The sequence below is a fragment of the Bufo bufo genome, chromosome 6 (genome assembly GCF_905171765.1).
Source record: "Bufo bufo chromosome 6, aBufBuf1.1, whole genome shotgun sequence".
Classification (NCBI taxonomy): domain Eukaryota; kingdom Metazoa; phylum Chordata; class Amphibia; order Anura; family Bufonidae; genus Bufo; species Bufo bufo.
Window position 1 is genome coordinate 228,870,885 of NC_053394.1, and position 26,250 is coordinate 228,897,134.

At 41.5% G+C, this 26,250-nt stretch overlaps 1 protein-coding gene across 1 annotated transcript in view; it reads left to right on the forward strand.

The window, feature by feature from the left end:
• The window catches only part of NRG3 (neuregulin 3), a 1,396,490-nt gene that overhangs the window by 800,551 nt on the left and 569,689 nt on the right, over positions 1–26,250 (forward strand). The window contains exon 3 of the mRNA XM_040437249.1: positions 11,789–11,862. Coding sequence (XP_040293183.1) covers positions 11,789–11,862 — 74 coding nt within the window. The remainder of the gene's footprint in view (positions 1–11,788; positions 11,863–26,250) is intronic.

Below are 26,250 nucleotides of genomic sequence, written 5' to 3' on the forward strand. Positions count from 1 at the left end.
GTGGTTGAGTGCTTACCTATCCATTCAAATTTCCATTAAATTATGCTGTGTATTTTTAATGCTTTTGTAAAAAAAAAATGCCTAATTGATCTACGTAGCTGCCAGATTTAAAGGATTTTTACAAACTTAGAAAACTTGTATCACTAATGAGGATTCCAACTTCTGCATTGTTACGCTCTAAATACACACTATATAGAAGTTGGTACTCGATTTAGTAAAATTGTATGAACATTTAAATGGTGAATAATCTTTCTGGCAATGTAGCCATATACATATATGTTGATATTGTATGGTAAATTATTATTGCTGAAGTGACTATACACTTTCAATTACATTTGGCGACTGCCAGGAGTGACATTTATTATAGAAAGATAAAAGGTCTTTTACATATAAGATCTTTCATGAAACAAGCATTTGTGTACTTGTCATAAGTTCAAACATGAACAACTTCACTGAAGATGATGACTGTGTGTCATTGGTTACCTAAAAAAAATCATCTTTTTTAAATTACACTTGAAAATTGTCCACTGTAGTAAATTCTTTGATTTCTGTCAACCTACGGCTATTGTTTAGTGTTGATCCTGTGTGTGCAATTGAAAGTGGACACACACATGTTCTCTATAAATTGAGAATATGCCACGCGGGGCAAGTCTGTACGTTAGAGCATAGCTGGGTCAACTGATAAATTTATGAAACTAAAAATGTTTATTTTTTTTTTTTTCCCAATGTGAAATGGTGCAATTTTTAATTGTGACTAGCAGCATTATGAAGTCAAATGTGAGTTTAATATATTTTTTACATTAGTATTCATCCCTAAACTGAGGTTTTTGTTTAATTTTTTCAAACCCAGAACAATATGCTTTAGTACATCATGTATTATAGAGGCAGAGGATGTGCATTCAAGTGGCAATGGTTTCGTAAGCGGTCACAGGTTTGTCAGGCTATTAAAGCATTATAAAAAGGTTGTTGGGAAGAAGACAAAGGCCATCAGGCTTGATTGCACAAAACAGAGCAAAATCACAGATTTGTAACTTTCAGGTAGTCATAATCTTGAGAAAAATATGAGAGCATGAGACCTTTTTGAATGTCCCAAAACTGCTGAGTAAGGATTCAAACACATGCTGTGCTTGAGATACAGTCACCTATGGCAAAGTACCAGGGGGCTGTATGAGCCACAGCTGCCTCCAATTTAATAATTACATCCCAGCTATTAATATTGAAGACAGATGAAACAGTGCTGCTATAATCAGTTAACAGGATGCAGCGGCAACCATATAGTTGCATGGTACTTGGCTGCTGGTGGCTGTATCTCAATAGCAGCATGACTGCTCAATGCGGTTGTACTCTTCAGGGAAATAATATCTTTGGCATCTCATGTTGAGCCTGGAAAATCCTTGCATGTGTTATAATGTTTATTATGACCATATGAAATATGTATTTCATATGGTATCATTTTCACCCGCTACGTGTGATTTATAATACTGGTGTTTTCTTTTGTTGCAAAGGGTCCATTAAGTCCTATCTAAATCAGGTCCTATGTGTGACTGCTGCCTTAACAACTCTAAAACCTTTTGTCACTAGATCTGTCAGGAAAACATTAAACATATTTAATACATTTCTAATCTGGTTATATTAAGAACATTTTTAGCATTTTTCAGTTTGTAATCTACTAAGCAAACTTTAGTATTTTGAGATAGAAGTGAGGATGATATATGTTTACAAAATGCAGTTTAATATGTAGTGAAGGGACTGGCAGAGAGGAGAGGCAGAGGAGAAATGAGAGGAGAGGTGGATTAACCAGGCAGCAGAATTGAGAATAGATTGGAGGGGAGCGAGAGTGCTAGTTGTGAGGACACAGAGGAGCATGTTGCAGAAGTCTAGGTGTGAGATGACAAGGACATGCACTAGCATTTTATTTGACTCAGGGGTGAGGAAGGAATGAATAGGAGAGATGTTCTTGCGTTAAAAGCGGCAGGTGGAGGTGAGGGTTTGGATGTGTGGCTTAAAGGACAGGGCAGAATCAAATGTTATCCCCACTCAGTGGATCTACGAGACTGAACAAAGTGTCAAGCTATTAACTATAAGGGATAGGTCAGGTAGGGGAGCTGAATGAGATGGGGGGAAAACTATGATTTCAGTTTACTCCATGTTGAGTTTTAGTAAGCAGGAGGAGAAGAATGAAGATATAGCAGACAGACATGCTGGGATTCTGGAAAACAGGGCAGTGACATTCGGGCCAGAGACATAGATTTGAGTGTCATCAGCATAGATATGGTATTGGAAGCCATAGGACTCTATGGGCTTTCCCAAGTGGAAGGCTCAGGACAGTGCCTTGAGGGACACCAACATAGAGGGGGCATGATGACGAGGTGGTGTATGAATGTGAAATGCTGAAGGTTCTGTTAGTGAGGTACAAGGATATCCAGAAGAGGGCAAAGGGAAGAGAGGATTTGTAACAGGAGATAGTGGCCGACAGTATCAAATGCAGAGGGCACGTCAAGGAGGAGGAGCACAGAATAATGATGCTTAGCTTTGGAAGCTAGCAGATTGTTGGTGACTTTGATTAGGGCAGTTTCAGTGGAGTGATTGGGTCTGAAGCTGGATTGCAGTTGATCACTGATGGCACTGGAAGAGGACCAAGACAACCGTGGCAGACGCAATAACATCCGCATTAAGGGTCACACCGAAACTATCACCGCTGAGGCCTTCATGGAGTCGGTGACTGAATTTTTTACTTTAATGTTGGCCCTGGACTCCACGATAGATCTCTCAATGGATAAGGCCCATAGGGCGTTACGCCCCCCATCGAGGCCAAACAAACCACCTAGAGATGTCATATGCAGACTAGTGAACTTTTAAACTAGTCCCCCGGAGGCTCCCAGTGGACACTGCTGACTGAGTATCTTACACTTGATTTGATATACATCCATATCTCTATCTTTTCCAGATTTTGATGAGAGTGAAATGCTCAATGCTATTGTTGGCACTCTCTTAAGAGCCCCCTTATGCTTTTTGAAGTTGCTTTATTTACCCATCCATATCCATCTATACAGTCCCATGACTGGTCACACCGACCCCCTTTCCACAGGTTATAAATCTAACTTATCACCCCAAACCTGTGGTACATTTTGGCAAACATGTCACTAATGCCAATAACTTCCTTCAAATATATTATTACACTAATATTAGACTCTACAAACATTGTTAGCCTTGTGGCGATATGAAGGTTTTCACTGACTAATTTTCTGTTCATTTTTCTTTTCTTTTTGTTATGTTTGTTCACTATAGTCACACCAGAAAGGTCCACTGTTGTCAGCTATTACCTCCTTTTCCTGACTCAATATGGCTACACTTAACGTCTGTTCCGTCAATGTCCAAGGTCTGGGCGCACCTTCCAAGAGAGGTCAGATCATCCAACATATATGCAAACACCGAGTAGATGTTATGATGCTGCAGGAGACACACTTTAAGAAAAACCATATCCCCTGTTTATCAAGATCCACATAAAATCAGTGGTTTTACAGTGTGTCTCTTGAGTCTCCAATGAAAGGAACATATATTGTCATACACAAGAACTTACCCTTGGAAGTCTGCTTGACCTTAATTGACAAAGAGGGTCGATACGTCTTCCTAAAAGGTTCTATTGGGAACCGGATATACACATTTGGTAATGTCTATGCCCCCAATATCTCTCAACATATATGGGTTACTGGGGTTTTGGTTTTATTCAGTGATTTTGCAGAGGGAGTTACAATCCTGGGAGGATATCTAAATGTTTTCTTTAACCCACAGTTGGACACTTCCACTGGACATTCTTTCATGTCCCAGCTGGCAATCCATAAAATATTAAAATCTATCACAGATGCAGGTCTAGTCGACTCTTGGAGGACTCTCCACCCCTTTGAGTAAGATTATACTTTCTATTTCATGGCCCACAAATCATATCAGTGGCTAGATTATATTTTTGTCCCCCCCATATGCTCTCCGCGTATAAAAAGGTCACCATAGGTAATATACTACTTTCTGACCATACGCCATTATATTTGGAAATAGCTCTTGTAGGTGTCCCTAAACCATCTACTTCCTGGCGTCTCAACAAGACACTGCTAGGCAATATTAATAATGTCAGTAACATTATATGGAAACTGGAGGAGTACTTCTGACTCAATGAAACCCCTGATGTGTCTAAGGGGATGGTTTGGGAGGCTCACAAGGCAGTCGTGAGAGGAAACCTTATATCACTGGGATCATTCTTGAAAAAATAAGAGAAAAGGAGCCATATTAAACATCTCAGATTCAGAATATGGAGAAAAATACACAAAAAAACATCTAAAAACTGACAATTTAACCAAACTAGATACACTTAGGACAGAGCTTCGGAACATTTTAAATGTATGATCTGTAAAACTGTACCTCTGGGCACAATTCAGATATTATGCCAATGAGATCCATTCTGTCAGATCGGCTTCTTCCCAACCCGTGATGACCACAGAGCAGATTGCTTCTCGCTTCACTGAATTTTACCAACAATTGTATAATTTGAGTGGTTCCACAACTGCACAAGAAAAGGAAATCAGTGGTCGAGACATTAGATGCCTGGTTAGAGTGCATTAATCTGCCAAGACTAGATTAGGCTAAATCTACCTCACTTCATCGCCCCCTTTTCATTGGTATAACTGACTCTTGCTCTTAAAAGCACTTCCCTTCGCAAAAGTCCAGGCCCAGATGGCTTGCCTTTGCTCTATTATAAGACATTTTAATCTATTCTCTTCCCTAAGCTTCTCTCTGTTTGTAATGCTGCCCTACAAAATAACTCTACCACCCCAAATGCTAAATGCCACTGTCACAAATATCCCCAAAGAGGAGAAAGATCTCTCCTTATGTGCAAGTTATAGACCCATCTCCTTACTTAATGTGGATCTAAAATTATATGCAAAAATGTTGGCATTTAGACTGAAACTATTACTTCCCCAACTTATTAATATTGAGCAAGTGGGCTTTGTTACAGGTAGAGAGGGCCGCATGAACATGATCCGTTTGATCAACCTTAAATATCGAGCCAAATATTGCTCACTGCCCCTAATCTTATTAGGTACCGATGCCGAAAAGGCTTTCAAAAGAATGGATTGGCTGTTTATGACTAAGGTCCTTGCTAAATGCCACATACCTCCCCAATTTATAGACGCAATAATGATGATGTATAAAGAACCCTTGGCGAAGGTTATAGTTAATTCCACCTTGTCCCCTCCCTTTATAATCTGAAATGGAACCCATCAGGGATGTCCCTTAGCCCCTTTACTTTTTGTCCTCACTATTGAACCTTTACTGCAGGCCCTGAGGCAGGATGACAGGGTCGAGGGTATGCAGATGGGGGAGACATATCATTAAGCAGCTGTTTTTGTGGATGACTTGCTGATCATCGTCACTAATCCCCATCAGGCATTGCTGGCGGTCCAGTCTATCTTGCACAAATTTGGGGAATTATCCAATTTCCTCATAAACTTTCCTCATAAAGTTTTGAATGTGTCCCTAGATGCCCAATCTCAGCAAATGTTATAACTACATTCATCTATTTAGTGGTCTAATAATCGTATTAAATTATTGGGGATATACCTGACTTCAGAACCTTCTGATCTGTATAAAGCTAACTTTCTTAATATGCCATCCAAATAAAATCCTTATTGGATCCCTGGGAAACACCATTTGTTTCATGGTTCGGCAGGAGAGCTCTGGTCAAAACCATTATATCCCCTAGAGTTTTGTACTATATACATACTCTCCACATATACTTTCCCAACAGTTTTTCTCTCAGTTGCGTACTACCCTCTCTGCATTTCTGTGGAAAAAAGCTAGGCCAAGACTCTCTCACTCAAAACTTATACAACCTAGCGATTAAGGTGGTATTGTCCTCCCGGACTTTATGTTATATTATAGAGTTTTCCAAGGACTTAGATGTCTAGAATGGTTGCGTCCTCATGAAGGACGACTAGACATTCAGGCTGATTCAGCACAGATGACACTGCCATTGAGATCTATCCGCTTTTTTTACAGGGGACATTCTTAATGATATCAAATCTGTCCTGAGCCTGTATACTCACAACACCATCAAGATCTGGAGGCAATACCTTTATCCCACTTTGTTAACACCTCAATTCTCACCCTTAATTCAAGTACAAGATGTATTGAGTGACTCTTCTCTTTTTAGGAGATCACTCATAGAGGCTGGAAGACATATTACATTGCCATTACTAGACCTCTTAGACCCCGATTTAAATTTGCCACAAGGTTGGCAACTCCACCCTCAACTTAAGCCACTCTCTCCTTTACAATTATTTCACATCCAACACTATGTTAGACAAATTTCCATAATACCCCAGGATAAGAAGATGTAATATACACCATTTGAGATGCTAATCCTCATGGCTAGATCTCCACCTTTGAAAATCTCAGCTATTTATTCCATTTTGATATCTAATGCTAACCCTAAGGAAGTGACTTATATTAAAAGATGGGAAACAAATCTCAAGGTCTCATTTTTAGGCCGTGAGAAACTTTACCTGATGACATTGACTCCAAAGATCTCAAAATGTGTAAAACTACAAGAGAACTTCTAGAAAGTTCTTACCCGGTGGTACTACACACCAGATAGATTACACGCTATATTCCCAGCATCTAGTCCACTTTGTTGTAGATGCCATCAGACTTTGGGTTAATTTCTTCATATTTGGTGGGAACGTCCTAAAATTAACTCCTTTTGGAGAGAGATTGGAGACATCATTTCACGAGTATGTCACATGGCACTTCCCCCAAAACCTAAGACCTATCTCCTCAACAAATATGGAGATCAGGTGGTGCCCAACCCTAGGAAAAAGCTTAGTACCTACTTACTTGCAGCAGCTAGAATCCTAGTAGCCATGTATTAGAAATCCATATTATCCCCCCCAATAGCCTAATAGCTTCTATGATGAGATCATATTTACAGAATGGAACAGATTTCCAGCTGGAAAAATGGCTCCCATTGTGCTTTCTTACACCTCTGGCGTCCCTGGCAGATGTTTAGGGGATTTCATAGTCCTTGAGATGCATATACACTCACCTAAAGAATTATTAGGAACACCATACTAATACGGTGTTGGACCCCCTTTTGCCTTCAGAACTGTCTTAATTCTACGTTGCATTGATTCAACAAGGTGCTGATAGCATTCTTTAGAAATGTTGGCCCATATTGATAGGATAGCATCTTGCAGTTGATGGAGATTTGAGGGATGCACATTCAGGGCATGAAGCTCCTGTTCCACCACATCTCAAAGATGCTCTATTGGGTTGAGATCTGGTGACTGTGGGGGCCATTTTAGTACAGTGAACTCATTGTCATGTTCAAGAAACCAATTTCAAATGATTCGAGATTTGTGACATGGTGCATTATCCTGCTGGAAGTAGCCATCAGAGGATGGATACATGTTCTCATTCTGTTTACGCCAAATTCGGACTCTACCATTTGAATGTCTCAACAGAAATCGAGACTCATCAGACCAGGCAACATTTTTCCAGTCTTCAACAGTCCAATTTTGGTGAGCTCGTGCAAATTGTAGCCTCTTTTTCCTATTTGTAGTGGAGATGAGTGGTACCCGGTGGGGTCTTCTGCTGTTGTAGCCCATCCGCCTCAAGGTTGTGCGTGTTGTGGCTTCACAAATGCTTTGCCTCATACCTCGGTTGTAATGAGTGATTATTTCAGTCAACGTTGCTCTTCCTTCAGCTTGAATCAGTCGGCCCATTCTCCTCTGACCTCTAGCATCCACAAGGCATTTTCGCCCACAGGACTGCCGCATACTGGATGTTTTTCCCTTTTCACACCATTCTTTGCAAACCCTAGAAATGGTTGTGCGTGAAAATCCCAGTAACTGAGCAGATTGTGAAATACTCAGACCAGCCCGTCTAGCACCAACAACCATGCCACGCTCAAAATTGCTTAAATCACCTTTCTTTCCCATTCTGACATTCAGTTTGGAGTTCAGGAGATTGTCTTGACCAGGACCATCACCATAAATGCATTGAAGCAACTGCCATGTGATTGGTTGACTAGATAATTGCATTAATGAGAAATAGAACAGGTGTTCCTAATAATTCTTTAGGTGAGTGTATATAGATGTAATACACTTAACTGACCTCATTATAACCACCATCAAGTACAACTGTACCTCTTGTCGTAGTGACTATATTATCAACAACAGTGGACCTCCTCTGCAACCTCAGTTCAGAATATTATTGTTATTTCCTCTGTCCCTGCTTCCCTCCCCCCTCCTTCCCCAACTTTCCCAATCTCCCATCGTCCTCCCCCCCTTCTCTGCCCCCCCCACTTCCTCCCCTCCGTAACCTTTTTACCATATATTCACCTTTATATGTTGAAACTAATTGTAAATTTGATGCAGAATTTATGGTATCACACCAACTGCATTCTTGTATTTTACATGAAAATGGTGTGGAATGATGTATATTCTGTGAATTGTTTATTGTACTTTCTCCATGCCTTAATAAAAAGTAATTAAAACTAGAAGCAGAATGCTTTGCAAACTACCATATATTATTTTTATTAAACATGTAAGCTGGGTTTCTGATGTTGTGAAGATAGACACTGCTTAATAATGTCTTAATTTAGAAATTAATTTATGAAGTTATTATACGAAGTCTAGCGAGACTTCGCAAAGTAATATCTTTGGCTCATAGGAGCCAATACATTCTAATACAGTACAAAGCCCTCGCTCCATACAGTTTTCAAACAAAGTATTATGCAAATCGACTTCGGATGTTTCATCCAAAGTCGATTCGCTCATCCCTAGTCAAAAGCAATGACGATTTACAGCTTCCCACAATGTATATAATTAGAATTTTAGGCAATATAGGTCATGATTGGACCATTATAATTATGCAAATATTCATTCAGAGGGAATATAAGACCTTTTAATTAATGGTGGCTCCAGTGGTTGGAACCCCACCAATAAATCTTATCCCCTATCATATGGCTAGGCGATAAGTTAATAACTTGGTACAACCCTTTTATTTCAATGTATCCATTTTACAGATTGACCAAGATGTGCATATATGTTTTTTTTTTTCTCCAAGACAAGTTGTTTTCTTTAAATGGCACTGTTTATTTTATTATAGCTGGTATAGAAAAGAGAAAAAAAAAATCTTTCTAGGTTGAAATTGGAAAAAATGGCAATTCCACTGAAGTTTAGTTTTTTGTTTTGTTTTTATGATGTTCACTGTGTGCTAAATATGACATGACAACCTTATTCTGTGGGTCAGTACAATTATGGAAAGGCTGAATTTATGTAGTCTTTATTATGTTTTACTGCTTTAAGAAAATAAAAGCCTTTTGAAAAAAATAATAATATATTTTTGGACCACCAAAGTCTGACAGCCATAACCTTTTATATTTATATCTACAGAACTATGTGAGGCCTTTTTTTTTTTTTTTCAAGGCGAGCTGTAGTTTTCACTGGTACCTTTTTGATCACTTTTTATTCAATATTTTGTGTGGGTATAATGTTTTTTTTTTTCTTTACAGCATTCACTGAACAAGAAAATATCTTTTATGCTTTAATAGTTTGCAAATTTTTTTTGTGGCAATACCAAGAGTCCAGCAGGCCCATTTTTATTTATTTATGACGTATAATCTGTGCCTATTTCTTCAGAAACTCCCTTCTTAGGCCTCATGCACACAAATGTATTTTAATTCCGTGTCTATTCCGTTTTTTTTTGCAGACCGTATATGGAACCATTAATTTTAATGGGTCAGCAAAAGAAAATAATGTAAGGTACTACGTGTGCATTCCGTTTCCGTATTTCCGTTCCGCAAAAAAAAAGAACATGTCCTATTATTGTCTGCATTACAGACAAGGATGGTACTGTTCTATAAGGGACCAGCTGTTCCGTTTTGCAAAATACGGAATGTACACGGACGTCATCCGTAGTTTTTGCAGATCCGTTTTTGCGGACCACAAAATACATACGGTCGTGTGCATGAGGCCTTAGACAATAATAGAATATTATAGAGCTTGTTGATATGCTCTAAGAAGGACAATGCACACATTATTATATTATTATAGGTTATCTACCAGCAGAGCATAGCAGATTTAGTTTACAGAAGAAAACCATTTGCATTCAATAGCTTTAATTCACTTTGTAAATCAGTAAGCAGAATATTATTTTACAACAGATGGACTGAATTATGTGATAGAATGTATTCACAGACACAAGTGCTTGAAATTTTTTCGTGTTAAAAGCTGTTGTATGTTATTTTGTTATTAAACCTTAAACTGAGTAGTTTAAAGCTTTTCTGTCAATAAAATGTAACAGTTGTGAAGCACTAATATAAAATATAAATTTGGTCTATAAATGGAACTTTACATTGATAAACAATTTTGGGGGGTTTTGTGTCATGTAATTTAGTAGACTGAGTAGCTCCAAGCTGCCGTAAATTTCTGGCTTCATTAGCACCAGAAAACTGGCGTAAATGAAGATAAATTTGTTGCAGCTGCTGGCCACACCCCCTTTCTTAAAATTGATGAGGGCTGCGTAGAACTGGGAGATATGACCATTTAAAGAATAAAAAAAGTCACATTTAAAAAGTTGCAAACACATAGGGGGTTAAACGTCACAAACTATTGGGGTCATTTATCAAACTGGTGTAAGTAGAACTGGCTTAGTTGCTCATAGCAAACAATCCGATTTCACCTTTCATTTTCTAAAGGAGCTGTAAAAATGAAAGGAGGAATCTGATTGGTTTCTATGGGCAACTAAGCCAATTCTACTTTACACCAGTTTGATAAATGACCCCAATAGTTTGTGACGTTTTAACGCCCAGTTTTCTGGTGATAAATATCCTCCTTAGTTTCTACTTGCCTTTATGGTTACAAATGCAAAGTGCCACAGCCTGAAAAAGTGTCTTTGTCTACATATCCATAAAGTGTATAACATTTATTTTCTTTAAATAGCTCCAAAAATCTGAAGTGAATAAATATAATTTTTCTGATGTATAGCTCTAAATCCACTGTATAGTCAGCACGTTATGCTTTAAATCTGCCTGCAGCCACCACTATAGGCAGTTTATACAATTTATACATTGAACTATAAAATAATAATAATAATAATAATGATAAAAATCATTTTACATTAAACTTATAAGCCCCCTCTAGTGGTGGATGCAAGTAATCTGGATGTTATATCATAAATCTCCTCTTGGATTTTGGAACTCTCTATCAGAAATATATATATTTTTAAGTTTATCAAGCTTTAAAGGGTTTTTTGCGAAAGGATAGGTCATCAATAACAGATTGGTGCCCCAATATCAGATCACTTATGACCTGTTTGATGAAGCCATGGGACTCCAGTGTGTCCTCTGACTTTTTCAGTAGCTCCCCAAACATTGTGCTGCCCCTTGGATAGTGGATTTGCTTTGAATTGCTGCCTAGGCCCATTCAATTGAATGGGACTGAGCTGTGCCTAGGCCATTTGACTAATAAACGTAACGTCACTGGCCTAGGAAGTGGCTGAGGTGCTCATAGGAGCACTGTGGGCTCTTCAAACAGCTGTGTGCCAATGTGATAATGGTGATCTATCCTCAGGGAAGGTCATCAATATAAAAATCTCAGACAACCCATTTAAAGCATCTTTAGCTAAACACTGGCCTTAAAAATCCATCAAACTAGAAACACAGATATAATCAAAGATGCAATACAGTATTTTATGTTTCTTACAATGCCATATTTTTGTCCTTCTTGTGCAGGTGCAAAGAGGGCTACCATGGTGTACGATGTGACCAGTTCTTACCGAAAACTGATTCTGTACTATCTGACCCAAGTAAGTTCACACTTTATAATTTTCCCTTTAGAAGGCTAAGCTGTTTATATTATGCTGCTATCTTTTTTTTTTTTTCTATTTTATTGTGGAATTCAAGAAGCAGCAAACATGTTTTCTGGTATTTGTGAGCCATTTAAAAAAACTCATTCTGTATTAGTCGGTTTTAGAAAATGATAGAAAATTACTGCATTAAAAAACAAAACTTTTAACTTGTGACTGCATTTTTTCTGATCAATATTTTGCAAGTCCCAAATACAGTAGGTGAACCCGATTTTGTGTCAATCTCGCTGTATTTCTCGGCGAGATTGAGCACATACGAGCCCCATCGCGGGAGCCAGCGCCGAGCTGGCTTGCCGCGATGGAGACAGAGCCGTCATAGAAGCGACGGGAGATCCGACTTGGATTCCCGCCAATTCTACACGTGTGCGGCGTTTGTTATGAATCCTGAGGGGGAAGTCCCCGCCGGATTTTAAATAAAAATCCGGCCTGGGTCCCGCCCTCAGGAGCATACCGGGCCCTTAGGTCTGTTATGGGTTGTAAGGAGAGCCCCCCCTACGCCGAAAAAAACGGCGTAGGGGGTCCCCCTACAATCCATACCAGACCCGTATCCAAAGCACGCTACCCGGCCAGCCAGGAAGGGAGTGGGGACGAGCGAGCGCCCCCCCCCCCCCCCTCCTGAGCCGTACCAGGCTGCATGCCCTCAACATGGGGGGTTGGGTGCTCTGGGGCAGGGGGCGCACTGCGGCCCCCCCACCTCAGAGCACCCTGTCCCCATGTTGATGAGGACAGGGCCCCTTCCCGACAACCCTGGCCGTTGGTTGTCGGGGTATGCGGGCGGGAGGCTTATCGGAATCTGGGAGCCCCCTTTAATAAGGGGGCCCCCAGATACCGGCCCCCCACCCTAAGTGAATGAGTATGGGGTACATCGTACTTCTACCCATTCACCTGCAAGAAAAGTGGTAAAAACACAAATAAACCACACAGTGTATTAAAATATTTTATTTTTCTGCTCCGGAGGCCGCCCCCTGTCTTCTTTATTAGCTCTTTTACCAGGGGGGGGCTCTTCTTCTTCCGATATCCCGACGGGTCTTCTCCGCTATCCGGGGGGGTCTTCTCAACTCTCCGGGGTTCTCCTTCTGTCTTCTCCTTCTGTCTTGTTGTCTCCTTCTGTCTTCTGTCTCCGGGGTTCTCCTTCTGTCTTCTCCGCTATCCGGGGGGGTCTTCTCAACTCTCCGGGGTTCTCCTTCTGTCTTCTCCTTCTGTCTTGTTGTCTCCTTCTGTCTTCTGTCTCCGGGGTTCTCCTTCTGTCTTCTCCGCTATCCGGGGGGGTCTTCTCAACTCTCCGGGGTTCTCCTTCTGTCTTCTCCTTCTGTCTTGTTGTCTCCTTCTGTCTTCTCCTTCTGTCTTGTTGTCTCCTTCTGTCTTCTGTCTCCGGGGTTCTCCTTCTGTTTTCGCCTCTCTCTGTTGTTGACTCGGCGCACCCCGGTTCTTCGTCTCGCGAGACTCGGCGCACCCCGATTCTTCGTCTCGCGAGACGTCTCGCGAGACGAAGAACCGGGGTGCGCCGAGTCAACAACAGAGAGAGGCGAAAACAGAAGGAGAACCCCGGAGACAGAAGACAGAAGGAGACAACAAGACAGAAGGAGAAGACAGAAGGAGACAACAAGACAGAAGGAGAAGACAGAAGGAGAACCCCGGAGAGTTGAGAAGACCCCCCCGGATAGCGGAGAAGACCCGTCGGGATATCGGAAGAAGAAGAGCCCCCCCCTGGTAAAAGAGCTAATAAAGAAGACAGGGGGCGGCCTCCGGAGCAGAAAAATAAAATATTTTAATACACTGTGTGGTTTATTTGTGTTTTTACCACTTTTCTTGCAGGTGAATGGGTAGGGGTACGATGTACCCCATACTCATTCACTTAGGGAGGGGGGCCGGTATCTGGGGGCCCCCTTATTAAAGGGGGCTCCCAGATTCCGATAAGCCTCCCGCCCGCATACCCCGACAACCAACGGCCAGGGTTGTCGGGAAGGGGCCCTGTCCTCATCAACATGGGGACAGGGTGCTTTGAGGTGGGGGGGCCGCAGTGCGCCCCCTGCCCCAGAGCACCCAACCCCCCATGTTGAGGGCATGCAGCCTGGTACGGCTCAGGAGGGGGGGGGGGGGGGGGCGCTCGCTCGTCCCCACTCCCTTCCTGGCTGGCCGGGTAGCGTGCTTTGGATACGGGTCTGGTATGGATTGTAGGGGGACCCCCTACGCCGTTTTTTTCGGCGTAGGGGGGGCTCTCCTTACAACCCATAACAGACCTAAGGGCCCGGTATGCTCCTGAGGGCGGGACCCAGGCCGGATTTTTATTTAAAATCCGGCGGGGACTTCCCCCTCAGGATTCATAACAAACGCCGCACACGTGTAGAATTGGCGGGAATCCAAGTCGGATCTCCCGTCGCTTCTATGACGCGCTTGCTGGGATGTGCTGTCACTATCCCAGTGAGTGCGAGATCTCGGCACCATGTTGCCGAGTATCAGCGCGACGCTGTCGTGCTAAAAACACAATGTCAGAAACACCTACTGTAGGGTAGTTGTAGATTGAAATACAGTCATACATACTGCTATCAAAAGTGCTAATGTGTAGCATATTCAAATTCTTTTAAAGGGCCATTAAAAACATTCCCATTTATTCCAAAGGGGTCCGTTTGGTCATGAAAATGGCCTAAAATAGGACATAACCTATTATTTTACTGCCACTATTCACTGACCATTAAAAAAAGCCAAGTAAATAGCCCATAGACTGCAATGATTTTGAAAACGGTCATGTGACGAACATAAAAAAAAAAAAACTGCCGTGGCACAGCCATTTTTCATGTCGTGTCCATGTAGCCTAAGTCTGCATAAGAAAAGTGGCAACATGCCCCATCATATATGCTACAATTTTGGGAACAGTGCTGCAGATCTTGGATCCCCTACAATGTAAAGATACAGTATTATATATATTCTGATTCTGAATGCTCTTATGTCTCAAGTATTACATATAGTGTAGATAATAGTGGGGATCTGAATTTGTAGTTGTGATCTCCTTGGAAATATTTATAAAAACTACAATAAAGTCCTGTTCAAATGGAAATTTGGTGATTGCCCATAAGTTGTATTACTTTCAAAATAGACAAAAAATTGAGATTCCTGTTGAATGGCTAACTGAGAAGATTATCTACTGGCTAACACGGTACAAATATATATTTTTTTTCCTTGACTTTAGTGTAAGAGCAACATATTAAGGAAACCTCAGTGATTCTTTACACTGGCAAACATTTTTGATACTCTTTTTTTATGTCAGTCAAAATTATTTTTACATAAACAGAGAAAGTAATTTTGAGGGACATATTGTATGTCTACTTACAAACTTTTGCTGCTTATTCTATATTGAATAATACATTCAAACCATAAGATATTCGAATTATTGAAAACACCTTAACACTGTATATTTTATTACTATACTTAACCGTTTTAAACATTTAATAGCTTGATATCAATACATTAACTTTGACATAACCCTATAGCTACTACATAGTGTCCTGTCAGAACACATATTTGTTAGTTGCCTCCATGAAAGCCCTAGTGCTGCAGGCGAAAAAATAAATAAATTGATAAATTACATGAATAGATGTTTGTCTTTGGACTGGGTGAAAATGTGTGTAGGTGGGTAAGTAACTGACTCAGTGATAGAAAACAGAGCATGGTTATTAATGGTACACACTCAGATTGGGTCACTAGTGGGGTACCCCAGGGGTAAGTATTGGGTCATATTCTCTTCACTATATTTATTCATGATCTTATAGAGGGGCTGCACAGTATTATTATTATCACTATTATTTATTTTAAAGTGCCAATAATTCCATGGTGCTGTACAATCAGCTGGGGTTACATAGAAATAAAAAACAGTAAACAAGAAACTATTAACAGACTGGCACAGAGGGGTAGAGGACCCTGCCCGCAAGAGCTTACAATCTATAAGGGAAGGGAAGAACATAGTAGTTGAGGTTATAGGATTCTCTTGTGGCTGTGTGGTGGCAGCATGTGTCACGACCATGGTCATGGTCGTGACTCCTTGATCCGCATGCAGTTGCCCACAGTCTGCTCTTGTTGTTTCAACCACTGGTGAGTGCTGTTACTATGTTTCCTCATGTGTGGTTGCCGCTGGCAACATATTAGTAATGGCAGTGTAGCAGCCTGAGCTTGTTGCTGGGATGCTCACTGTCTATGCATGCGGTTGCCTATGGCAATTTGTGTTTATATGTGTGCACTTTTCCTGTTTGGTGTGCACGGGGTTTATGTGTGTGTGCACTTTCCCCTTTAAGTGGCTTCACTACCCTGTTTGGTTATGCAAGGGTTAACTCCTTTCTTAGTGTGTGTGTGTGTGTGGGTGTGGCTGCTTGGCCTATTTAGCTCCTGCTGGAAGCCAGAAGTCTGGGGGGTACTCCAGGCATGTTGCTGGAGTCATCATTCTGGTAGCCTTTACCATCTCTCCAGTGAGGGCCACCCTTGCGGTCATAAAGAATGTTGTGATGTTTACTTTATGTTCCTGTGATGTCTCTTCTTACTGCAGCTATATGGATATGGTTTCCTGTGTGAGTCATGTTGTGTGCTGTGTCCTTTTGTGTTTGGTCTGGACAACAGCATTTGAGCACGGGTTCCAGTCAGTGTGTCTGTGGCAGGTAGGTGTGGAAGTTTTTCACTCACCTGCCATATCCTTATGCTGTTGATGTTCCCCCCTTCCTTGCAGCTTGGCCAGTGAGACTCCTGTTCGTTCCTTGTCCTGGAGGAACAGATCGTCTTACCCTGCTCCTAAGTTCAGGGATCCCTTGAGGGCTAGTAGGGACCCCAGGTTCCTGAATATGAGCCCTCCTACCATCAGGGTCGGCTCATACAGCTAGGAGTTAGGGTCAGAGTTAGGGACGCTGTAGGAGGTGACCTGCTCCCTAATTCTGTTGTTTCTGGCCTAGCAGCTTCCCTTTCCGTTAACATCGCACGGATGAGAGTTTCCCCCACTCTCATCCGTGACAGCATGCTTATATCAGATGGTAGGCTTTCCTGAAAAAGTGGGTTTTTAGGTAACTCTTGAATCTTTGGATGTTGGGTGAGAGCCTGATGTTTTGGGGTAGTGAGTTCCATAGTAGGAGAGAGGCACGTGAGAAATCTTGTAGTCGATTGCATGAGGAACAGATGAGAGGAGAACTGAGGAGGAGGTCCTGTAAGGATCTTAGATTTCTTGTGGGGATGTATCGAGAAATCAGGTCAGAGATATAAGGAGGGGACAGGTTGTGGACGGCCTTATATGTAGTTGTAATTATTTGAAACTGAATTTGCTGGGCAATGGGGAGCCAGTGAAGAGATTGGCAGAGGGAGAGGCAGAAGAGAAACGAGTGGAGAGGTGGATTAACCTGGCAGCAGAGTTGAGAATAGATTAGTGGGGAGTGAGAGTGCTTGATTGGAGGCCACACAGGAGGATGTTGCAGTAGTCCAGGCGGGAGATGACAAGAGCATGCACTAGTATTTCAGTTGACTCTTACGAGAGATGTTCTTAAGTTGGAAATGGCAGGTGGAGGTGAGGGTTTGAATGTGTGGCTTAAAGGATAGTGAAGAATCCAATGTTACCCCCAGGCAGTGGGCCTGCGAGACTGGAGAAAGTGTTGTGCTATTAACTATGATTGGCAGGTCAGGTAGGGGGGCTGAGTGACATAGGGAAAAGACAATGAATTCAGTTTTCTCCATGTTGAGTTTTAGGAAGCGGGAAGTGAAAAATGAAGATATTGCTGACAGACACGCTGGGATTCTGGATAGGAGGGAAGCAACATCTGGGCCGGAAAGGTAGATTTGAGTGTCGTCACCATAGAGATGGTATGGGACTCTATGAGCTATCCCAGGCCGAATGTGTAAGTGGAGAAAAGCAGGGGACCCAGGACAGAGCCTTGAGGCAATAAAATATATATTGTTGCTGACTATACTAAAATGTGTAAATAACTTAAAACAAAGAAGAGAGTATACTGTTACAGATAGATCTGGAGTATTGCATACAGTTCTGGGCTCCTGTGAACAAGACAGACAAAGCAGAAGAAAACAACTAAAGAAGAAAACTAAAGTAATAACTGGAATGGGTGGACTCCAGTACCCAGAAAATTATCAAAATTAGGGCTATTCACTTGAGAAAAAAGACAACTGAGGGGAGATCTAATAACCATGTATACATTTATCAGGGGTAAGCACAGAGATCTCTCCCATCATCTATTTATACCCAGGACTGTGACGAGGGCATCCTCTGTGTCAAGAGGAAGAAGGTTTCTACATCAAGCATTCTTTACTGAGAATATGGAACTTTCTGCCTGAGGAGGTGGTGATGGTGAATTGAAGAGGGGCCTGGATGTATTTCTGGAGTATAATAAAATTACAGGTTATACATGGCTCATGTTCCTGTACTTTTAATGCATACCGAATAAAACCTGGATTTTAACAGTGGACGACCATGCTCGAGGATTTTTATTTTTCTCAATGCAAGTTTCCTGGTCTGGGAGCTCCGTGCATGTCTCTTGCTAGCAGCGGGTGAGCTGATAAACTTTTTTGTGTATAGATATTACAGGTTATAGTTATTAGAGATGGGATGTTGATCCAGTGAGTTATTCTGATTTCCTGATTGGAATCATTAAGGAATTTTTCCCCTAAAATGGGGAAAATTAGCTTTTATTTCACAGTTTTTTTTGTCTTCTTCTGAATCAACTTGCATTATAACAGGCTGAACTAGATGGACATATGTCTTTTTTTTTTGCCTTATTACAATCTATGCTATTATGTTACTATGTTGCTTTGTTTTTTGGCTCAACAATTCAGGTATATAGCATATTGGTGTAGTGCCCATTTAATTTTAGATTGATACAGTATAGACAGAGCTATCAGCCATGTTATAGTGCAAGTAGTTCCCTATGATTCACATACTAGGAAATAAAGTGTAAGATAGGATAACAAAGATTATAATAACACTTAAATCATTATGTCTTTTTTTTTTTTATATAGAATAGAACTTTATATTATAAACTGAAAGTGAAAATCTGAAGTATTGGATAGGAAATTTACTCTGCTTTCAATTCCAATGTGATAAATGCATTCCCAGGAGGGATTAGCAGTGGTAGCCAGGGTCACTGCAGATAAACAACGATATTGCTAAAAGAGCAGAGGATGATACCATCATTACTTCGTTCACTTGGTTGAACTTGATGGACTTATATCTTTTTTCAACTGTATTAACTATGTAATTAGAAACCAAACAACTGATAATAACTCTTCTAGGATGCTATGAGGATTAACAAAATCAGGAATAAACCTGCTGTGTCATTTGAAGCAAATATCAACTCATGCTAAATATCAGCTTTGAAACATAGACTTTATAGTGGATCATAATAGAAGAAGGCACACTCAGAAACAAATATTAAAAATGTACTGTGGATATTTGGTTTTGTACAGCTTGTCAAATCTAGCCGCAAAATATATGCAGCTTCTGTTTCAATAGCTTTTTGACATTTCATGGCATACATTTGCACAACCAGAGCTTGATTAGTGATGAGTGGCAGGGGCTATATTCGAATTTGCAATATTTCACGAATATTTTGTAGAATATTCATCATATATTTGAGAATTCGAGATTATTTTATTGAATGCGGAAAATCAGCAATGTAAAAATCGTTTAATGCAAATTTGTAACGAGGGATACAGGCGTGGGTCACTTTGGCTACATTTTTCAAGCTGCTAGAAGTTTCATGAGTGTCTCCTGAGACTGGAGAAAATGGTTGGCACGGCAGAACATTAGAATAGCTTTATATGCAGATAGAGTCAAGTGCTCCAATATATTTGCGATTGCGCTAATCGGCAGTGATTAGAATATTTTTTTGCACTACATACAACTTCACATTTTAGCAGGTCTGACTATAGATTACTGATTGGTGCACTAAGTATTGTTGTGAACTTGACATTGCTTCCTTCTCATTGGCCCACAAGCAAGAAGCAGAGAGGAATCATGTATTCAGATAGAAAAAAATTCAGAATATTTGATATAACGAATACATAGCACTATATTCTAAATATTCACAAATTCTCGAAGTGGCGATATTTGTGATAAAAATTCACTATTTGAATATTCGCGCTCAACACTAAGCCTGATCAAAAAGTATGAATAACCTGTAGATGTAACGGTATATGCCTGTACATGACCATATAAATATGCTTATAGAAAAACAATACATTTACACAAAATCACAAAACCATAAAGTTTTAGAAAAATAGAATTATATTCATTAAAAGGGCAACCCCCGTCCTCCTCCATATACATAAAATAAATATTCTAGGGGCATCAAAATATTTCATATACTACTAGTAAGGACCATACTATAATATATTTTTATTTGTCATTATCTATGTGGTTTTTACTTTGACAAGCTGAAGGTCAACTGCCAAGGTTCCCCATGTATGAGCTATTGAGCTATTATGGGCACCATCAAGAACCGTTCACTCTATTTTTAAATATGAGCGGGAAAGTGGATGTGGTTAGCTATGTAAATGAGTTTCACTCCAGATTTATCACAGATACTTTTTTTAAAAAATTGCAAGAAGTTGTAGTCTCATTCCAGTAGGTAGATCTTGTAGACAAAAGTGTAAGGTTTAAGTATCAAACAAATTTATCAACAACAAGGGACATTTGATAAATGTGACAAAGTACGCCAATGCAGACTCAAGCAAAAAAAATCACATTGAATGTCACTGATATTTCGGATGCGCTAACGTTATACTGGAGATATAGCTCAGGTAATGTCGCTGCCACCAGCAGCAAAAAAATTTGACTGAATGTTACTGATATTTCGGATACGCAAACGTTATACAGAAGATGTAGAGCAGGTAATGTAACTGTCTGCAGCGGACACCGTCTACGGAAAAAGTACACTGGATGTCGCAGATATTTTTAGGCTGTGCACACGTTATACAGGAGATGTAGCGCAGATAATGTCGCTGTCTGCAGCGACCAAACAATTGCAAGCTATTTAGCGCAGGTTGCGCTAAAAATATATATTTCTGCCAGTTACAACTATAGTCCTTAAAAGGACTTTTGGGCCTCTAACAAGTTTTAGCAATTTAGCGCAGGTTGCGCTAAAAATATATATTGCTGCCACACACAATAGTCCTCAAAAGGGACTTTTGGGTCTATAACAAGTATAAAAACTAAAATATTGCTATTTTAATCCATACACTATTTCTCTCTTCTGTTCTCCAGCTCTCCCTGACTAAAACTGAGCCGAACACGTGTCATCGGGTGCTATATTGCACCCGATGTTGCGTTCCGACCAGCCAATCACTGTATGGCATTACAGTGAATGGCAGTACTTACCTGCGCGTTTATTGGCTGCGGTATTCGGCCGAACACCGTGATGTGGTGAGCATCACGATGCTCGACCTGAACTAGTGTTGATTAGGGTGGTAGATGGAGATAAGGGAGGAGATATATGGAGTTGCAGCACTATGGAGAGCTTTGTGGGTGAGAGTGAGAAGTTTGAACTGTATTCTGTGGTGGATGGGGAACCAGTGAAGTGACTGGCACAGACTAGTAGCATCAGCGTAGCGGTTGGATGGTTAGATGAGCCTGGTTGCAGCATTTAGGACAGACTGAAGGCGGGAGAGTTTAGTGAGAGAGAGACCAATTAGTAATGTGGTAATGCCTTGTAATAGTCAAGATGAAAATTAATCATGGCAACACCAATAATTTTTGCCGTTTCCACCGTAAGAGAGGGGCGGATTCTGGTGATATTCTTGATGTGCAGATAACAAGAGCATGTAAGTGATTGACTATGGGGAATAATTGAAAGATCAGATGTGGCCCCAAGACAGCGGGAATTTTGCACAAGAGTCATGATAGTGTTGCAGACCAAAATTGAAATATCAAGTTTAGGCTGGTTAGTAGATTGGGGAAAGAAAAGAAGTTCAGTATTTGAGAGGTTCAGTTTTAGATACAGAGAGGACACGATGGAGACAATTGCTGGTGTTTTAGAGTAAAGCAGGGGTGATGTCAGGGGATGAAGTGTATAGTTGGGTGTCATCAGCATAGAGATGGTATCAAAAGCCAAATCTACTGATAGTCTGTCCGATGGAGGCTGTATAGAGGGAGAAGAGTAGAGGATCTAGTACTGAGCCCTGAGGAACCCCAACATCAAGAGGAAGAGGAGAAGAAGAAGAGACAGCAAATGATACACTAAAGGAGTGGCCAGAGATATATGAAGAGAACCAAGAGAGAGCAATGTCCTTAAGGCCAATGGAGTGGAGCATGGTGAGGAGGAGTTTATGGTCTACGGTATCCCGCAGAATCAGTAAAGAATAATCACTATTTCTTTTTGCTGTTAGGAGATCGTTAGACACTTTAGTAAGGCCAGTTTCTGTAGAGTGAAGAAGGGGAAAGGCAGACTGTAAAGGGTCAAGAAGAGAGTACATACATAAGACATCAATAGTATAATGCAAGTTAGTGAACAGTTTTCTGAGGATTTTATGTCCAAATTGTTGGCTTATAGGGAAATTTCTCTCATAGTAAATGACATTTCATTCCACTTAGAGGACCTTAAGTGTAATGAAAGTGCTAGCAATCAAAGATGATTTTGTCTAATTAATTATGCTGGGTAGAGCAATACTGAATAACTCCTGAATGATGTTTCAAATAGGACAGCTGCTTGAAATTGAAATCACTTATTAATAGCTCAGACAAGCTCTTGCCTGCTGTTTATCAGATATATTGTGAATAAATGACCTTTCCATTGTCTATAATCACAAAAACAGAGATTTATCAAAACTGGTGTAAATAAAAACTGGCTTACTTATCCATAGCAACCAATCAGATTGTGCCTTTCATTTTTCAGAGCTCCTTCAGAAAATTAAAGGTGGAATCTGATTGGCTGCTATGGGCAACTAAGCCAGTTAGTTTTCCTTTATACCAGTTTGGATAACTCTCCCCCATTGTGAACTACAGCAATTCCTACAAATGTAAACATTTTATCTAAGGAGGCAAGGTATTCACAACCTTGTCATGTCCTTATTTCCATAAATACAGACAGCATTCCCATGAAAGATTAACTTCAGGAGTTTAACTAGTAAATTATAAATATTTAACGTCTATGCCTTGACAGTTTGTATTCTTAGTGATAATACAAAATAAATAGAAATGTCATTTCATGTACTTGTTGCACCTCAGAATAAGCTACTTGCAAAATTGTTTATTGTTATTTGGTTCTATGTAATGTTCTGATGTATTGTATTTTCTGTACCTGTATAGTTTTGTGTGGATAAGTCAGGGTTAACAATCCTGATTTGGCCTTGTAGGAGGCTAGTAGATTTGTCTAGGTCCACCCGTAGTTTAGTATTTTAGTTGAGGGAGAGAGGCGCTATATATGCTCATTCCTTAGAGAATCTCTGGGACTCAGGCCTAGTTTTCTCTAGTTTCCTCTTCATTGTCCAATTTTCGCTGAGAAGACGGACATAGGGTGGTCTGGCTATTGCCCTGTGTAATGTCTTCTTCCCCCATTTCCACCCCTTCCACATGCAAAGCGTCGTCCTTAATTGTGAGCAGAGAGCGTTTTAGTAGACACAGAAATGGAATGGTTACGCTGATAATAGTGTTATCACCGCTCACCATCCGTGTTGATTTCTCAAAGTTTCTTAAAACCTCACAGAGGTCAGACATCCATGCCCACTCCTCGCTTCTAATTAGCGGAAGCTGACTGGAACGGCGACGACCATGTTGCAGCTGGTATTCCACTACTGCCCTCTGCTTCTCACAAAGCCTGGCAAGCATGTGAAACATGGAGTTCCAGCGCGTGCTCATATCGCACAACAGCTGGTGATCTGGCAAATTAAAGCGCTGCTGCAGCGTTGACAGTCCGGCTGAGGCTGTCGATGACTTGCAGAAATGTGCACACACGCGGCTCACCTTCACCAGTAGCTCTGGCAAATTGAGGTATGTTTTAAGAAACCGCTGAACCACTAAGTTTAAGATGTGGGCTAGGCATGGAATGTGTCTAAGCTTGCCAAGCTCCAAAGCCGCCACCAAGTTACGGCCATTATCACACACAACCATGCCTGGTTGTAGGTTGAGTTGCGAGAGCCACAGCTCAGTCTGGTCTCTTATCCCCTGCAACAGCTCTGTGGCTGTGTGCTGTTTGTCCCCTAAGCATATCAGTTTCATCACGGCCTGTTGATGCTTCCCCACTGCAGTGCTACACTGCTTCCAGCTACTGGCTGATGGCTGACTGGTGCTGCAGACGGATAATTTGGAGGTGGAAGGGGAGGAGGAGGTGGAGGAGGAAAAGTGGGGGTTGGAGCCACTAACGTATGTGCTGGTGGAAACCCTGATAAAATTAGGGCCCACAATCCTCGGCGTCGGTAGCTCCTGTGCCATCTCAGAGTATGACTCGCTCCCGGCCTCCACAATGTTCACCCAGTGTGCCATCAGGGAAATGTAGTGTCCCTGGCCAAATGCACTTGTCCATGTGTCCGTGGTTGAGTGGACCCAGGCGTTTGGCCCACTTATTAGGGTGCTTAGATGACATGTGGTGGATCATGCAGGTGGTGGTGAGGTTGCTAGTGTTAACGCCCTGGCTCATTTTGGTATGGCACAGGTTTCAAACTACCACTCTTTTGTCATCTGCACTTTCCTCAAAAATACACCATACTGCGGAACACCTACCCCTTGGCAAGGAAGATTTACGCATGGGGGTGCTCTGTGTAACGGTTGCGGGCCTGTTTGGTGTGGGCTGACTTCTCCCTTTTGCAACCCCACTGCCTCTTCCAACCTGTTGCGGTGCTGTGGATCCCTCCCCCTCTGTACTACTGTCCTCGCTCAGCTTTTCACCTTCCCATGTTGGGTCAGTGATCTCATCGTCCACCACCTCCTCTTCCACTTCCTCACTCTGCTCATCCTCCTGACTTCACCTAACCACAACCTCAGTGATTGACAAATGTGTCTCATCATCATCCACCTCGTGAACAAATGATTGTCGTTCACCTCCGTCATATTCTTGAGACTGTGAAGGCTCAAGAGATTGGGAATCAGGGCACAATATCTCAGGTCCTTCTTCAAGCGTGCTGGGCGCGAGGGCCAAATGTAATAGTGGCGCTGGAAAGAGCTCCTCGGAATATCCAAGTGTGGGATCACTCGTTTGGCAAGCCTCTCCATGGTGGGAGGAAGGATTAGAGTGAATATTCGGTTGACCAGACTCTTGGCTACAGAGACTGGACTTGGTGGAAGAGAGGGTGGTGCTTTACCGTTTGGAAGCATTATCTTCAGCAATCCAACCGACCAACTGTTCGCACTGGTCCGACTTGGACAGTGTTGTTATGCGCCGCCCAGCTAAGTTGGACATAAAGCTGGGTAGGGTGGATGTTTTTTTTTTTTCTGGTGCACTGGCAGCAGGCACAGTTTCATTGCTCTCAGAGCCACGGGCTCTGCGTGCACAATAATCATCACACCCACTTCCCTGTCCCTTAGTGCTTGCCATATTTATATTAATGGTTTTGTCACTAGATGTGGCGCAGATTGTTTTACGGTCCGCTAAAGACACCGTTTTCGAATGCAAGGTAGTATATGTCACAGAAACCCACAGAATATGGACACTACATTAGGCCCAGATTATTGGAATTTGCAATACAGACACTGTTTTCTGATGTAGTACAGTATTGTTTACAGAACATCACAGATTATGGACACTATATTAGGCCCAGATTATTGGAATTTGTAATACAGATAGTGTTTTCTGATGTAGTACAGTATTGGTTACAGAACACCACAGATTATGTACACTATATTAGTCCCAGATTATTGGAATTTGTATCACAGACACTGTTTGCAGTTTTACACTATGGACACTAGATGTGGCCCAGATTATTAAAGACACAGTCTGCGGATGATGTACAGTATATAGGTATAAAATAAAAATATCTTGCTGCTGTCAAACACACACAGTAGTCCTTAACCCCTTAAGGACACATGACGTACCGGTACGGCATGTTTCCAGAGTCCTTAAGGACACATGATGTACCAGTATGTCATGAGTTTAAAACGCGATTGCGGCGCGGCGGGGGTTAATCGGTACAGGATGCCCGCTGAAATCATTCAGCGGGCATTGTGTCACAACGCCGGGGGGGTCATGTGACCCCCCCATATCGGCGATCGCAGCAAACCGCAGGTCAATTCAGACCTGCGGTTTGCAGCGCTTTCTGCAGTTTCCGATCCCCGCGGTCCCTGACTGCAGGATCAGAAACTTTAAAAAGCCCAAAATAAAGATTTTTTCACCCCCCCTGCACCCCTGAATGATTTTATGCCGGCGG